The sequence below is a fragment of the Scomber scombrus genome, chromosome 13 (genome assembly GCF_963691925.1).
Source record: "Scomber scombrus chromosome 13, fScoSco1.1, whole genome shotgun sequence".
Lineage (NCBI taxonomy): Eukaryota > Metazoa > Chordata > Actinopteri > Scombriformes > Scombridae > Scomber > Scomber scombrus.
The window spans coordinates 4,474,033-4,490,501 of NC_084982.1; the positions used below are offsets into that span (position 1 = coordinate 4,474,033).

The window sequence follows — 16,469 nt, forward strand, 5'->3', positions numbered from 1 at the left end:
GTGTAGAAATATATTTTACAGAACAGACAGGACAGGTGGAATGCAATTATTATCACTGCTGGAAACAAAAGCACACGATGGCGAAGAGCGAAAGGGAATTATTTCTAGAAAATACAATCCAGCTGCGCTACAGTACAGAAGAAAACTCAAACTCGGGTGCAGACGGATAGAAACAAACATTCTAGACTTTTTTTTTTTTTAAGTTGAGAAATAAAGGGAAACGGTACACATACTCCATGCAGTATACAACATTGTGAATATTTTTGTATTTGCTCGTGAATGTCCAGAGAAACCTTCATCACCTGACATCAAAACATATTAAAATGGCTCGACAAACATTTATGGCACTGTTGGAAAAAATGACAAACATGGAGCCTAACTAGCTTTCTATACTCTAAAGTGCACCCTTGTTGTTTCTTTGGCTCTACTTCTCCTCAAGTCTCATTTATAAAAATTTGGTGTGAGCACTAATGACCAAAATCCAAATTAAGGCAATTTTTATTATCAAAAATCTGATAAAAATGCAATAATTATTCCTAAATTCTTGTTACTTTCTTGAATTTGTATTCTAAATTCCACCATCTGATTGCTGCATCAAATATTGTGTTCATAACTGAGGCACCAGCATTCATTTTTGACAATAATTCAGAGCCTTAAAAAATATAACCAGGTGTCAACAACAAAAATACATTTCAGGGTTTTTTTTTTGCAAATAAAAGACAAATAACCACAGAAATAAGCTCTGCGCTCCGAGCGAACTCCGGCTCTCTTCTTGAATGAATTAAACATCGATATACTGTGCGAAATTATATGTAAGATGTCTGTTGCAAACTGAGTGAAACAATAACACATGAATCCAACACAGATTTCCAAAAAAACAGAAACAAACCGAACCTTAGATGTTACCCCTCAGAACGAGGGTGTCAACCTCTTCCACTCTCCTGACAGACTGCCATTCATCCCAAGCACTTCGTTCACACACACACACACACACACACACACACACACACACACACACACATACACAGTCTGTCCTAGGCTGCTGGGGCCTCTCAGTCAGATCCCTGGGTCTCGCCTTCCAGGTGGGGTAAGGTCTCCGATCTGCAGCAGCCGTGCATCGGTCCCAGTCCGGGTTAGCCGCCGGCCCCTCCTCCGTCTCCCGTCGGCCGATCGTCTCCCATCCGAGCTCTACTTGTCCCCGCCCGTCTCGGCCTCCTTGGCCAAGCCGCGGATGGACAGGTCGTACACCACCTCCTCGATCTTCTTCACGTCGTACTTGAGGCCGTCGTAGCGCTTCCGCAGCGGGTCGTTCTTCAGGTTGAGCAGCCGGAAGCCCGAGTCCAGCTCGTTGATGAAGTTGGAGATGCGCAGCGGCCGGGTGTAGTCTCCTGCCGTCACGCTGTTCACCGCTAGCCGTGACTGAGAAGGGACACAACAGCACGAAGAGTTTAAAGAATGCTTCAGTGTATAACATATTCACCACCTGTAGTGCATCAAAATATATTTAATAACTTACAATATAGAAAAGTAATGATATTGGTCTTTTTTTTTGCCATTTTGTCGTTTTTGTTGGTGCTTGTATATTTAGCCTAGAATAAGGTCATATTTACAGGGTTAATGTGTGTATTTGTGCCATTTTTCACTTAAGGTATCTAAATAAAATCAGTTTCTCTGAGTAGCCCTGTCATGATAACTACTTTTATTGTATGATATATCATATCAGAATATCATATCAGAGTTATTTACCTTTAATTCTTCTACAGTCTCCACTCAGGACGTACACAGTGAGGAATGGAGGACACTACTTGTTTAGTCAATGTGACATGAATAGTCTCTTAGCTGCTAATGTGAAGTGTAGCAATACTGAGGTCAAAAAAATGAGCCGGGCCTACTCAAGATGTAGATGTGTGTAGTATACATGTATTTGTGTACTGAATCTATTAGAAGTGAGAATTGTTTGGATATATTGATACAGAGTATTCAACATACCCATTTTCAGCAGCCAGATGTGAGTAAAATACATAAAAATACATTCTGGAGGCTTGTGACACCCTTGACTACTAATTAAGGTTTCAAGTTGCAACTAATGATTATTTTTATGAATTTTTCTACAACTTATTGAACATTTTAATAATATTTTTTTCCAGAATTCTGCATGACTATATTCTGCACTAAAAAATTCAGTTTTCCTGACCATAGCGATGTACCACAAACTCACCAGTTCACTGGCCATGATCAGCACACCTGCCAGGTAGTCCTCCACATCCAGGTGAAAGCCTTTCTCTCGCACCACCTGGACTGTAGGGTGGAGAGCACAGAGATGGGGGGGGGGGTCAGGGAGCTTTTCCTCAGTAACAGTTTCACATTACAACATGAGGTGGTACCTACTGTCCAGTATCTTGGCCACCTCCTCTCGAGTCACCAGAGTTTCAGTCTCCAGGTAGACAACAAAAGCTGCCAAGAAAGCCAAACGCTGCAGGACAAACCGCCAGTGTTCATGAAACCTACATTGAGATCAGAGAGAAGGAGAGAAAACAATAACATCAAAGAGGTTCCCGCTTTTGTGTCATTTTTCCTGAATAAATTGAACATCTACCAGGGGAAATCCCACCAAAGACTGAATGGAGTGATTAGAGTTTAAAGCTGAGAAACAATAAGACAATGATGACTTGGAGAAACTAAAGTGAAACTGCACACTTTTACCACAGTGAAAAGTGTCTCTGTGTGTATTGTCCTACCTGTAATACTGCTCCACGGGAAATTTGGTTTTGAGGTCTGCGATATGTGTCCTGACTGTGCCGAACAACTCCCGTGCCTTTGTACATTTACTGGGAACTAAAAGAGCAAAGAGAAAGAATCATTCACATCTGGAAAGGCAAAATATTATTCAGTTCAGAAACAGTTCATAGCGTGTCAAATAGAGCCTGACCGATACAGGATGTTCGGCAGCAATGGCGATATTATGGAGTAAAAAAAAAATTTAAAAAAAGTAATCTTCACTGAGAACATAATAATTAAACTTTATTTAAGAAAAAGAATCAAATACACATAAAACGCTGCCTACATAACTTTAAAGAATTAAAAAAAGAATTGACAGATTTCGGAGAACATCTATGCTGATATATCTGTAATGGATCAATATCGGCTGATATCTGTCAGGCTCTAGTGCAGGGGTCTCAAACATGCGGACCCAGTCTTCTTTTCCTTCCATCTTTCCATCCACCCTTTCTTCCACCCATCTGTTTTTTTTCTTTCTTTCCTTCCTGTCTTCTCTTCCTTCCATCAGTCCTTTCTTTCTTTCTTTCTTCCTTCCATCTTTCTATCCTCCCATCTGTCTTTCACTCCTTCCTTCCTTCCATCCATCTGTCATTCCTCCCTTCCATCTTTCCTTCCTTTCTTTCTGTCTCTCTTTCCTGTCTTCTCTTCCTTCCGTCCATCTGTCTTTCATTCTTTCCTTCCTTACTTCTTTTTAACGGACCGGCCCACATCAGATCATATTAGGCTGTATGTGGCCCTTGAATGAAAATGCTGCTCTAGTGTGAAACACTCACTTTCTTTGAATCCACATGGTTGGTGAACACTTTGGAGAACGGTCAGTATTTCTCTGGCGGTCTGCTCCAACACCTGCACCACCTTCCGGATATCCTACACACAAGTGAACAAACTCTCCTTACTTTTAAAGTCATGCTACAGAACTCACACACTGACAGAGTAGCAGGACAGCGTTAAAATCAACAAATAATGAATGGAGTCTGGTGTGGCCTCTGTGCTGTGAGCTCAGAGCGTAATGTGCTTTGTATTGAAGGAAAAGTGACTCTTCCTTTACGACTTATGTATACAGCGATGTGTGATGAAGGAACTAGTGAACCTTTACACAAACTCTCCACACATTACAGAGCAGCCTGTCTGACGTGGAAATTCTTCATGCTTCAATTCTGTGTGTGTGCGCGCACGCGCGTGTGTATGTGTGTGTGTGTGTGTGTGTGTAGAAGCTAACGCTGCTAGCAGCCGTGCAGCAGCTCTCTCTCACCTCTCTGACGTCCTGGTCAGCGCTCAGGAAGCCCTGGATGTAAGTGAACATCTCAGTGACAGACATGTCTGATAGGAGCTCTGCTGTCTCGATATTAGTGAAAAATGAAGAGCAGCGTGCAGATAATTCAAACACATGCACACAGATGTAGAGAAAGGAACGTCCCGCCGCCTGATGGCTACAAGAGGCGCGTGGAGATGATGTCACAGTGATGCCCAACGTCACGCTGCTTTGTTTCTTTTTTTAAATTTCTATAAAATATTAAAAATATTCACAAACAACCCCATCATTTAAGTTATTTTTTAATTTTGACATAAAATATTATTTTGAGTCTCTACAATATATAACAAATCTGTCATTGAATGCTATTCAAAATGTTTTAATTGAAGATGTCTGCCACTTATACCATTTTTATTTATTTATTTTTTAATTCTTTATTTATATTGTTTTATATTGAAATCGTTTTATTTGTCTATTTGCACTTCCTTCTTTAATATTTATTTATGAACTGGAATGTCTGGTTGTTTGTATATTCTCTGTTTGTTCTGTTGTATGTTCTGTCCAACAAAGAGATGTCTATATATAATATTATTTTGGGTCTTTACAATATTTGAAAAATAAGAAGTGTATTTATTATCTGAAAGTGTATCTATTATTAAAATCTGTTCAGAATGTTTTAATTGAAGATGTAATACATTGTGTCTGTCACGTATACCTTTACTTTTTTTTAAATTTCGTTAATTGTATTCTTTCTTTCTATTGGAATTATTATATCTTATGTATACCTTTTTTAAATGTATGTATATTTTATTTATGAACTGGAATGACTGGTTCTTTGTATATTCTTGTTTACGCTATTGTTTATTCTGTTCAACAAAAAATAAATAATTTTAATTTTAAAAAAAGAAAAAAAAGCTTAGTTCTGTCTGCGTTCATCATGAACATAAGAATAATCATCATCATCATCATATTTTCTAGCTGTAAAAAGGACCATTAAAAAAGACAAAGTTATACAATAATTTAGTCTATTATCAGTGTAACATACCAATTATATCATTTTATTTCAATCAGTGTACATCACAAAATTCACCACAAACTTAATAAAATACCTCATGTTCCATAACATTATTAGAACAGTGAATAACATTATTTGTGTACTTTCAGATTATGGCTTCCTCTAACATGAGACCAATGATCAGGAAAGCATTGATGTTCATACTAGCAGGTGTCAGCAGGTGTGTGCGTTCATTTATGGTCACAAAAAGGATTGTTTGCAGGTCAGAAATATGATCACTTCTGTGTGTATGTGTGGGTGTGGGTGTGTGTGCGTGTGTGTGTGTGTGTGTGTGGTTGTGTGTGTGTGTGTGTGAGTGCGCGCTCTGGCGGACAGACACGCTGCAGCACCTCATTAACCCTGCTGATGGAGCCACAGCAGCGCGCATACTGATGTGACGTTCAAGTGCTGCTCGTAGGGTGGAGGTTTAGCCCTGCTCTTCATTATAGACTTCAGCAGAACAGTTTAACACAAGTTTACAGAAAGCCACACTCATCCTTATAGAATTATATTTGTCTATTAAGTAGCCAAAATAAATAAAAGTTATGTTTTCTAGCGCCACATCTTAACTCAGCTGTTTTTGGAATAATTACTATTATTACTGACTAATAAAATAAGATAAGCAGAAAATACAAACATACTTTTCACAATATTTTTTCAGACCTTCATGTCTGCAAAAAAGATCATAAAATGCTGACAAAAGCTGTACTTTATATTCATATAATGGAGAGAAAACACACAACATAGCCTATTAATGTGTCCATTAATGTGCATGTACAATATTAGTATTTCAGGTCTACTGCCACTTTCAAGTCAACTATGCATTTTTTTTCTTCTTCACTTTTTTCTACTTTAAATCTGTGCAGTAACAATATCAAACTCAGGTATATTATCATTCAAGGCTTTACAATATGTTTTAATACTATTGTTTTTATTGCTTTTGTGCTTCTTATTATTTATTGTTCTTTATTGATGCTCTTTATATTTTTGCTATCACTTACTGCTGTAATGTTATGTAAATTTCCCCACTGTGGGGGCAGGAATATCTTATCTTGTCGTGTCTTGTCTTATCTTATCTTATCATAATTATCCGTCATCTTCTTTTCCAAGCCACCTCCTTAGACAGCTATGATTTTGTTTATATCAATCCAAAAGTTTCAGTTTTTATCTTATTAAACCATAACAGAAAGAAACTCCGGTATATGTCATCGACACGTGTCCTAAAAATCCAAACGACCAAATACTGATCTACCACCATGTTAACCTGCTTCTGAGCGCTCTTGTTGTAGTTCTTACATTTCCTACTGCACTAGAAGGCATCATGCAGAGCAGCTGACGCAGAGAAACAGTTTGCAGGCAGTCTGCTGTCGCCTGTTGCTCCCACCAGTCTGTCAGACACTTCATTCCAAGTCAGGAGTGAGAGCTCTACTCATCCACAGCTGTCCTGTCTTAAATAACACACACCAACTTATTGAATGTCCTTTCTTTATTCGCTACTTCAGGATTTCTAAAACAATGCATTTAACTGCTGATCAGACGACTCAGTGAGATGGAGAAAACCTCAACAGAAGATGACTGCGTGGATTCAGGAGCCGAGACTGGAGGGTGAGTGAAGCAGAGCCAACACCTCTGTCATTGACTACTGTTACTTCTCCAAATGTAGCCTAAATGTTTTCATCATGCAGCTGTTATGGTTAAAAGTTTGCAGGATTACATAAAACTATTAAGTATTTAATCTCACCTGACAAAAGGCATGAAATATGATTTCAACACAGTACTGAGATTCTTGGATTTCACCCTAGTGCCAGTAATTGTGTGATGTGAACATATGGTGTGGGAGGTGTAATCCTAAATCTTTAGTGGAAAGTTCAATCTTAATCACCAACACATTTGTTAATGAGAGTGCAGCCCTGTGCTAAAGCAGATGGAGCTTAAATGATGAATGAACTGATCAAAAAAGACAGTTAAATGAATGTATTCACTCTGTTTGCAGCCATTAGACAACGATGCTCATCAGCTTCTCCTGTGGTACGTCACTACTGGATGTGGTAGTGTGTATAGGCTTGTGTTTGTGTTTTAGGCAGAGAGACCCTTTGTGACCCCCTTTTTAAACCCTCCTTTTATGACACCATCAAAACTAATGACTTACTTTTAATCCGAGTTTTTTATGATCTTGTAATTCAGCAATGAAATCAGATGACGCACATGGCTTGGTGAAGGTTCAAATAGGAGACTTTTTAATGTGCCCGCATACTGTGACAAAATACCTCAATCCAGATGTTGTGGTTCACACTTCTCATGCCAAGTCAAGAAGATGGTTCATAAGTAGAAACTGACCACTCTTTTTAGTTAAAAAAAACAACTTGTAGTAGATAGATCTTGTAGTAGATATTGTGGAATAAAGATGAACCTAAAAAGTCTTCAATCTTAAATAGAGGAGAATGCAGTCATACAAATCTTTTGAAAATTGTTTCAATGGTACAATTTTGCTTCATTTGAAATATATCAGTATTAAGATATTTATTATCTTGATTAAAAATAGTTGTCAATGTAGTGTTATGCTTCTTTTCCTATTAAATTGATTTATTTATTAATCAAAGAAAATACTCATGTTTGTACCAAAAAGCAAATTTTCATCTGTTGTCCCTAAGCAGGTTAAAAGTTAGGGGAAAAAAGAAAAGAAAGAAAGACAAAAGATTTTAAAGCACATATGTGTATTAGAGTATTCATTTTAAAGGAAAAGGTATACCGTTATATAAAAGTGCACATAAAGGCATAACATTACAAGAGATGACCCAAGGGAGCTCTCACTCACACCATATTTGTCCTCGTCATCCTCATGATGAAGGTTAGTGAGGGGGGGGGGTAGGGTAATCTGACATCAGCATCACAGTCACCTGGGACCGTGTTATTTCATTAGCTGTGAACTGGAACTAAACAACATAACATGCATGTGAAAGCATGTGTTTCATGGGAAACTTTGTTAAAAAAAGGGGGGGGATGGGGGTGCGGGGGGGGGGGGGGGGGGTGCAGCAGAGACCCTGTGGAAAGAGCTGATGTGAGAGGAAAAGCAGGGATGTCCCGCTGAGTACCAGAGAGCCGCTCCCTCCATCAGGTTACATCCACCTCCTATTCTGTTCCTGTTCACTCCCCACATCCACTGCCTTTAGTCAGTCTCACCTCAATACCAAGTCAGACTTTTTATAGTAGCTTTATTGACAGTAATTATTCTGACAGGTGTTTCAAGTGTCCATGGAGGGAGTATATATATATAGATATAATTATATTTATCAGTGTGGGATTACTCCAGTCTGTTGGTGTGTGCTGTTTTAAAAGAGAATTATATTCTTTCTATCAGTAATACTAACTTTATACTCTCCGAGTTAGCCGCACACATCTGGAAACAGTGATAAAATAAATAATTGATTGACAGAAAATAATCAGTTACGTCATTTTAATTTCAATTTTATATCATTGTAAATTGAACAACTTTAGGTTTTGGAGCGCTGTCTGGCACTTTATAGACTGTTTTTCAAAACCATTGTTATTTCTAATAATAAAATGACATCAGAATGATCAACAATGACAAAAAAAACAATAATTGCATCCATTATTCTGTGAAGTATTTGTCAGAATCAGCCCGTCCTAAAACACATACAGAGTTGGTCACTTGCTGACAGGTTTAAAGTCACCTGCGATTAACTTGATTAGACACATCTTGTGGTTGTGCAAGTAATAAGTATCCTTATAGAAGCAGCTTTACGTTGTTCCACTACCCTATAAATTGTTACAGAGGAGGGTGGAGGTTAAGATGGGAAGTTAGGCATACAGAGTGTGGGTATTTGATACAGAAGACTTCAGCTTGCATTCCCTCCACCACCGATAGTGGTGCAAAGTAACTAAATACTCAAGTACTGTTCTTAAGTATTGAGGTACTTGTACTTTACTGTAGTATTCCCATGTCATGCTACTTTCTACATCTCAGAGGGAAATATTGTATTTCCTACTCCACTACATTTATTTGACAGCTTTAGTTACTTTTCAGATGCAGATTTGACACAATGGATAATATAACAAGCTTTTAAAATACAACACATTGTTAAAGATGAAACCAAACAGCAGTGTGTAGTCAGGCTCACATTTCAGATGTCTATGAGTTGTTAACAGCTCCACCAAATAGTGATTTTTCCCTCTAAACTTCTCACATGCTTTCATTTCAATAAATGTTCAAATGATCCAATATTTCAGCAAAAATCAAAGATCAGAGAAAAAGTCCAAAAAATGGAAAAAAGTCTGTCAGTATTAACAATTTCATGATGTCCTACATAATCATTTAACCATCAAAGTGAGGTCATTAGTACTTTAAGTACATTTTACTACTAATCCTGTTAAGTAGGATTTTCACTGTAGGACTTTTATTTATAATGGAGTATTTTTACATTCCTGTATTGGTACTTCATTAAATAAATGATCTGAATACTTCTTCCACCACTGCCCGCCAACAGTCCACTTTGGTTTCTTTTAACCTTAGCCATGATCTTCCACAGTCGGACCTTCACTGTATATTGGTATTAGGCCAGAAAACACTCACATAGGCCATTTTTGGAAACTTCAGCAGTATGAAGACCTGTTGCTTTATGTTTTGTTTCTTTCTATCTTCATCTGTGCTCTTCATCCGCCTATTTTCTTTCCCCCCCTACCCTCCTTGCATCTCCTCCCTAATCAAATAAAAGACACCTGAGTCTGTTCAGCTCTTCACATGTCAAACAAGCCCTTCGGAGTCGGTTCAGAGCCGTCGGGTCACTCTGCAGGCGAAAGCTTGTGTGCATGACCGGGCTGCTGTCTGTCTTCGCTTCACTTTGTGTTTATTGTCTTTGGACGGACATAAAACGAGGCAGCACGGCCAGACTGGGAACGTCAGGCGAGACGCTAACCGGCACTGTTAGAGAACTCCTGCCAAATACACACACACACACACACACACACACACACACACACACACACACACACACACACACACACACACACACACACACACACGCCCAAGAGAGTCATCATAACAGACCTGCAACTGCAGCTTCTGGCACATACACATTACTGCGTCCAACTCAACTCCAAAGAGTTATAAACCTTAAAAAGACAGTTATTCTTTTTTTTTTTCCACATTCTGTCATTTCTCTCCATGCAGGGACAAGGCAATGAGTCACAGTCTGTGTCCTTTCACTGGCACCTCATTGTCATTTGTAATCTACTCTGCATATTTGTCTTTTCTTTTCCCCCTCTGCAGTACCCCATCTTCACTTTATCTTACCTTTCTGCGCTCACCTCTCCTTCTTCCCATACTGCCATCCATTCCCTCCTCTATATTGCTAATGCCCTTTAGTTAGATTGATAACCTCCTCCAGCAGGAAACAGACCCTTTCCTCTGTTTCCTGCTGTCCTGCAGCTCCAGAGGCCTTATTAGTTTAGAGACGGAGTCACAGGGAGGGTGTGCGTGGAGGAACAGTGTTCTCTGGTTGTCAGCTGACTCCCGTGGGACTAATATTCTCAGGTTGTGAGAATATATGTGAGCTGAGGTTTCATGGGTGGTTTAGGGAATTATGTAACGTGCAGAATGTTTGCTGGTTCCCTGAATCAATTTTGTACCATGTCCGTGAATGCATTTCTCTTGTTATGTTTCACCTACAGATATTAGTGTAATTACATAACATGTCAGAAATGTTTATGTAGTGCGGTGAGATCTAATTAGCAGAAATCTAATTCAGCTCCTATTTCAACTCAAAGATGGGAACTACATGTGAAAATTTATGGGTACATATGTTCGAGTGTGTCCTCAGTTGTGAAAAAAAGTATTCAGATCCTTTATGTAAAGGTGCAGTGTGTATAATTTAGTGACATCTGGCAGAACTGACTTAATAGAAATGGAATATAATATACATAAACATGTTTTAATAAGTGTATAATTTAAAAAAAAAAAAAAAAAGTTTGACCTTTTGGGAAATATGCTAATTTGCTTTGTTGCTGAGAGTGAGTTGAAAAGATAGATACCATTCACATGTTAGTGCGTCGAGTACAGAGCTGGTGCTAGGAACTGGTTAGCTTAGCTTAGCATGAAGACTAGAAGTACTGAATGGGGAAACAAACTGCCTCTGTCCAAATTTCAAAACACACCTACCAACATGTGATTTGTGTCATTTTTGTAACCATATACATAGCTGTACACATACAAGAAACAATAATGATGGTGTTAGGGGGAGTTATATGCTGTAGACTAGCTATTTTATTAGCAACAACATCCTTCTGCACTTTAGGAAAGTCCCTGTTAAAACCACAAATTTCTACTTTTTTCCTCTAACTATTCATATTATGGTTGTGTTTTGAACTTTAGAGTTAGCCATGGTAGCTGTTTCCCCGTCTTCATGCCAAGCTAAGCTAATTGGCTCCCGTCTCTAGCTCTGTACTTAACACACCGACATGAAAGTGATATCTTCTCATCTTAGTTTGAGAAAGAAAGTGAGCATGCTTACTTCTCAAAACTAACCATAAGTAAAAGAAGTAGATGCAATGTAAATCCAATGTAAATGCTCTCCATTACAGGTATAGATAATATGTACTTTAACCCTTGGTTCAAAACTAAAAGCAGTCATTAAACAGAGTGGTTCTTTTCACCATGTCATATTATTGTAGGTTACATATTGTAATGCTGGATTATTACTGAATGTTACATAGTATTTTATAAAATGAAAAATCTTAATCTGCAAATTGTAAAAAAGTACATTTCCCTCTGAATAGTAGTGTAATGTACTAGAATTCTACTAGAATAGAAATACTCAAGTGCAAGTACTTCAAAATTGTATTTGAGTGCTGTATTGTGGCAGTGAAAGTATTACGACCAGTACGTGAGTGAAGTTCCTGTGTTTATCCCTCCAGTTCGAAACCACAATGAAATTGTGTATGCATTTTTGGTGACCTTTCCAGCTGGCCCTCTCCTACTGTTTAGCCAGATGTCAGCACTTTATTTGAAAGAGGAGTGTGTCATCCTGTAAATCATATCGATTGCAGTTCATAATATAAACTCTTGTCTCCTCTCTCTGTTTCTTGTCCTCTCTTTGTCTCTCCCTCGCTCTGTCCTCCAAATCTTTTGCTCCCGTTTTTCTCTTTCTGTCGTCCACTGCAGGTCTGATTACAGTCCCTTGTCTTCAACGAGCAGTAAGTAAACCAAATGCGATATTTTCTAACACCAGCTTTTAACGCACGCACGCACATGCATGCACACACACACACACACACACTCATACACACAGAGAGCTCAGGCCCACAAAATTATCTCTCTAATACACACAAACAAAATAAATCCACAAAACAGCTTTGTAAGGACATTTCTGCATAGTGAGGACATTTCTGCATTGTGAGGACCTTTCTGCATTGTGAGGACATTTCTGCATTGTGAGGACCTTTCTGCATTGTGAGGACATTTCTGCATTGTGAGGACATTTCTGCGTTGTGAGTACATTTTGGCCGGTCCTCGCACCTTCAAAGGGCAATTTGAGGGTAAAGACTTGGCTATAATGTTAAGTAGCATCTATGGCTGCTCATGGTTATATGCTACTGCTAACCACTTCTATGTCAACTGAAAATGAAAGGAACAGATACACCACTTGCTACTCATCGACTGGGGGGGAGACATACAGAAAATAATACAAATAAATATTGCTTCAAGTCACTGAAAAGTCATCAACATATCACAATGTTAAAGTTGTTGTTTCTGTAAATCTTTTGTTATGATAGTTACAAAAAATATGATACAATTTCATATGATTAGTTGAAATTGTGGCTCAATTACAACTACTCAGATGTTCCCATCGTAAGGCATTGTAAATACTTTATATTAATACCATTATGAGTTACATATCATCCCCTATATATTATTTGTGGTCATAGGTGCCAATAGCACTTGAATTATGAGGTACCCACTCATTGCTGTACTACCCACCTAATGCTTTTGTGCTGTACAGTATTCGAGTGTGTGTATAGTTTTGTGTCGACGTGTGTGTGTTGTGCAGAAGTCATGACCTCTCCCCAGTCTGGTTGCCAGGTCTCCAGACCTTTCACAATAGGAGGATTATATCCAATATTAGCCCATTAATCTGTTCCACAGGAAGCTGGGTTATCCCACCCCGTACCACACCCGCCACTCAGGAAGAATAGGACCATACACAGGCGAACACAAGCTCGGATTCAGTGTGTGTCTGTTTTTGTCTTTCCCATTGTGTTTCCTGTGCCATTGCTGTATCAGATGAGCTTCTGCCCGCTATTGTCTTTGTTTCTGTCACTGCTGGAGGTCAGGCAAGGTACAAAATTTACACAGAATGATTGTAAGAAAAAACAAACATAGAAAAGTTTGACCACACTCTGAAAGATACACACATAAACCTCATCCACGCTGTAGAATTTACCCATCCTTCACTCAGATGTATTGACTGCAACACGACTGAGGAATCATCTCTGGATCTGATTAAAAGGCAATATAATTTATACCATGTGTCCATAAAAAATACTTGCTTCTGATTGGCTGGCAGGTGTCCATTTGTATTACAACACACCTCAACTGTAGCACTGGTGAGAAGTCGGTTTATACGAGTGCACAAGGTGTACCGAAAAACTGCCGGTTACCATAGCAGCAACACTTGTTTAGTGGTAACCTGTCCCTACAATTGAGTATTGAGCCTGTGAAAAGATAAAACTAACAATTCCACTCATTTTTTTGTTGTGGATTTTAGTGGACTTGGCTTCTTCTCCATGAGAGTAGCTAAATGAGCCTCTTAAATCTGCCTCTAAAACGCCCTCAAAGCTATCATTCTTTTTGTTTTCGTTTTGCAGAAGGATCCATAATTTTCACTCAGAAAAGAAAGAAAAAAATATACAACTTACAAATTACGGAGTACCTTTATTACCCCTCTGGGAAGAAGTTGTGCATAATGAGCCTTGAAAACCGTATAAACACACATAAACTGTATACAAGATTAAGTTCAAAGGACATTGCCAATTCTCTTGTGGATGAGAGTGGTGATTACCTCTGAAACTGTTAGTTCTTTGTCTAATAGTTCTGAGACTCAGTATCAGCCTATGAAAACACACACTTGCTAAATGAAAGAGTCAGCCTGAGTTCATCCATCAAACTGAGCTTCCACACCGATGATCCTTACAGAAAGGATGGGACAGATGGACACAAACTGCTGCTGTGGTGACAGATTTTCCAAAGAATGTGAAGAGGAGAATATAGAGAAGTCATCTGTCTCGGGCGCTGTGTGTGGCAGCTTTGTCTTTGTACTCCGTGTGTGTGTGTGTGTGTGTGTGTGTGTACTCACCCATGTCCATGTGCTCATGTGTTCATTTGCAAAGGTGCATGCAGCATCAGTCTCCCTTGTCTCCACCCTCCACAGAGGTATATTTAGGTTTTTGGTAGAGAGCATACTCATGTTTGTACAGGTGGTATTATCCCCTGACCTTTGACCTCAGTTCTGACCAGACATTAGCCCCCTGGAGACAGCTTTATATCTTTATATTATGATAAACCACCAGCTTCCCACCAACCTTGTTGAATTTAGCTTCCATCTGAGCTCCTTAAGTTTCTGTGACATAGGACAGCGGAGCGCAGCGTCGCTCAGACTGAGCATCTGACAGTTGTTACTTATAAAACCACACATTTTTCCACACATTACTCGTTAGCAAACGTACTAACGAGGTACTGGATTTGAGTGACGTTTGCTTGTATGAAGCAAAAAAAGCTGTGCCAAAATTAATATAAGATATTAAAAAATCATCATACAAATGTAGCCATCAAAAATACTGCATGAGATTTAAAGGAGAATTCTGGCTCTTATTCTTTATTTTTCTTATTTTTAACAAACCCCATGAAAACCAAAACCAATAAAGCTTTAGTAAATACATTATTCTGTGTGTGGCTCCCTAGTTCCTTCTGAAGATGTATATTATTTAAAAATGTCTCACCAATATATAGTTTCATTTCTGGAAAAGGCTCAGTAATTTCCTAGAACACTTTTTTAGAACACTTTTAGCAAATGTCGTTCAAACAGAAAGGAATAGTGCATTTGTCGGGGACTATTTTCAGCAGCGGATTAATCCACATTTGGTGCTCTAGTGAGTATTTACAGTTGGGGCTGCTTTCACAAAGATAGACTATGGCTTAGATTTAATCAGGCTTCAGATAAACATTTAAATGTGTTGCACAAAGCTGTGCAATTCATCACCATCTTAATTAGGACTTGTTTCTCATTAATTCTGGGCAAATAGACTTATTTCAAACTAAAAAAACATGGCCGACCTTCACTCCAGCAGAAAAGCTTTGCCTTGTTGAAAACATATGACAGTTACAAGGACATTTTTTGGAGACAGTTCATCTCATATTGTAACAATGCAATCAAAAGTACTTTACTATAAAGTCACACTGGATTTGCAGACCTGTAGGAGAGATGAGATACTCTGGCTCTTTAATATGGCAGAGCTCAGTAATGCAGACTCAGGATTTTTTACTTTGACTAATGAAGGCTGATTACAGTCTCTGAAAACGCTTTCCCTAACATGACTTGCAAAACCATGTTGTTTGGAAACCACAAATTATGAACTATATTTTCATTTGATACCACCTGTCTACTATCTAGAGTGGTACTTCTGTAGTACCACCTGTCAGCAGGTATCAGTCATTGTTACCATGGAAACTTACCTCTTATTTCTAAATCCTGGGGATAGAGTGGCTATCCTTTTAAGCTTAAAATAAGTCAGATTTAGTCTAATATGCAGCAGAGTCTTAGTACTCTAAGAGCAAAATGAATACTGGCCTAACACCAAAGACCAGTTTAAAACCTCTTTGTGAAACTGGCCTCAGAAGATGGTGTGTGTAGTATTGAATCAAAATTAATGACAGTGTGTGAGGTTTTTTATACACCACGTTTTAGATCTTTAACACAAACTTCTATCCAATAACTAATCTTTTGCAGTCACCAAGTCTTTTTTATACTCAGGACAAGTCCAATAATTGACTACCCCACTTATTTAATGTAGTTTTGTAGTGTTTAAGATTGAAGGAAGTTTGGGAAATTGACATTCTGTTTCTATCATTATTGTATTGCTGCCACTTCTGTACTTTGGTCTCCAATGGAAAATGCAAATGCAATAACTTGTCGAGTTAAAGAATTTCATGCAACAGCAGTGACGATGATGTTTGTGGAAAACGAATTGTAATCTAGTCTTTCATGCCGTCTGCAGCTGCCGCATGCTGCCTATCTGAGTGTACAATAGGGAGTCATTTAGCTTTTGATTCAAGGGGCTTCGACAGAGTCCCACCCCAAACACTTAATCACACAA

The 16,469-nt window shown here is 38.6% G+C and overlaps 2 protein-coding genes across 2 annotated transcripts in view; one reads left to right on the forward strand and one right to left on the reverse strand.

Annotated features, from left to right (window-relative positions):
- Positions 1–6: 6 nt before the first annotated feature.
- On the reverse strand, positions 7–4,196 carry tsn (translin). Its single transcript, XM_062431764.1, has 6 exons — positions 4,031–4,196; positions 3,552–3,645; positions 2,739–2,835; positions 2,389–2,504; positions 2,219–2,298; positions 7–1,419 (listed from the first exon to the last, which is right to left on the reverse strand). The coding sequence occupies exons 1-6, from the start codon at positions 4,094–4,096 to the stop codon at positions 1,189–1,191; spliced, it is 684 nt and encodes a 227-aa protein (XP_062287748.1). The 5' UTR covers positions 4,097–4,196; the 3' UTR covers positions 7–1,188.
- A 2,351-nt stretch (positions 4,197–6,547) lies between these two features.
- Positions 6,548–16,469, forward strand: part of LOC133993163 (protein FAM124A) — a 32,437-nt gene continuing 22,515 nt past the window's right edge. Inside the window, exons 1-2 of the mRNA XM_062432029.1 lie at positions 6,548–6,689; positions 12,262–12,293. Of these exons, the coding sequence (XP_062288013.1) occupies positions 6,634–6,689; positions 12,262–12,293 (88 nt within the window). The 5' untranslated portion in view covers positions 6,548–6,633. The remainder of the gene's footprint in view (positions 6,690–12,261; positions 12,294–16,469) is intronic.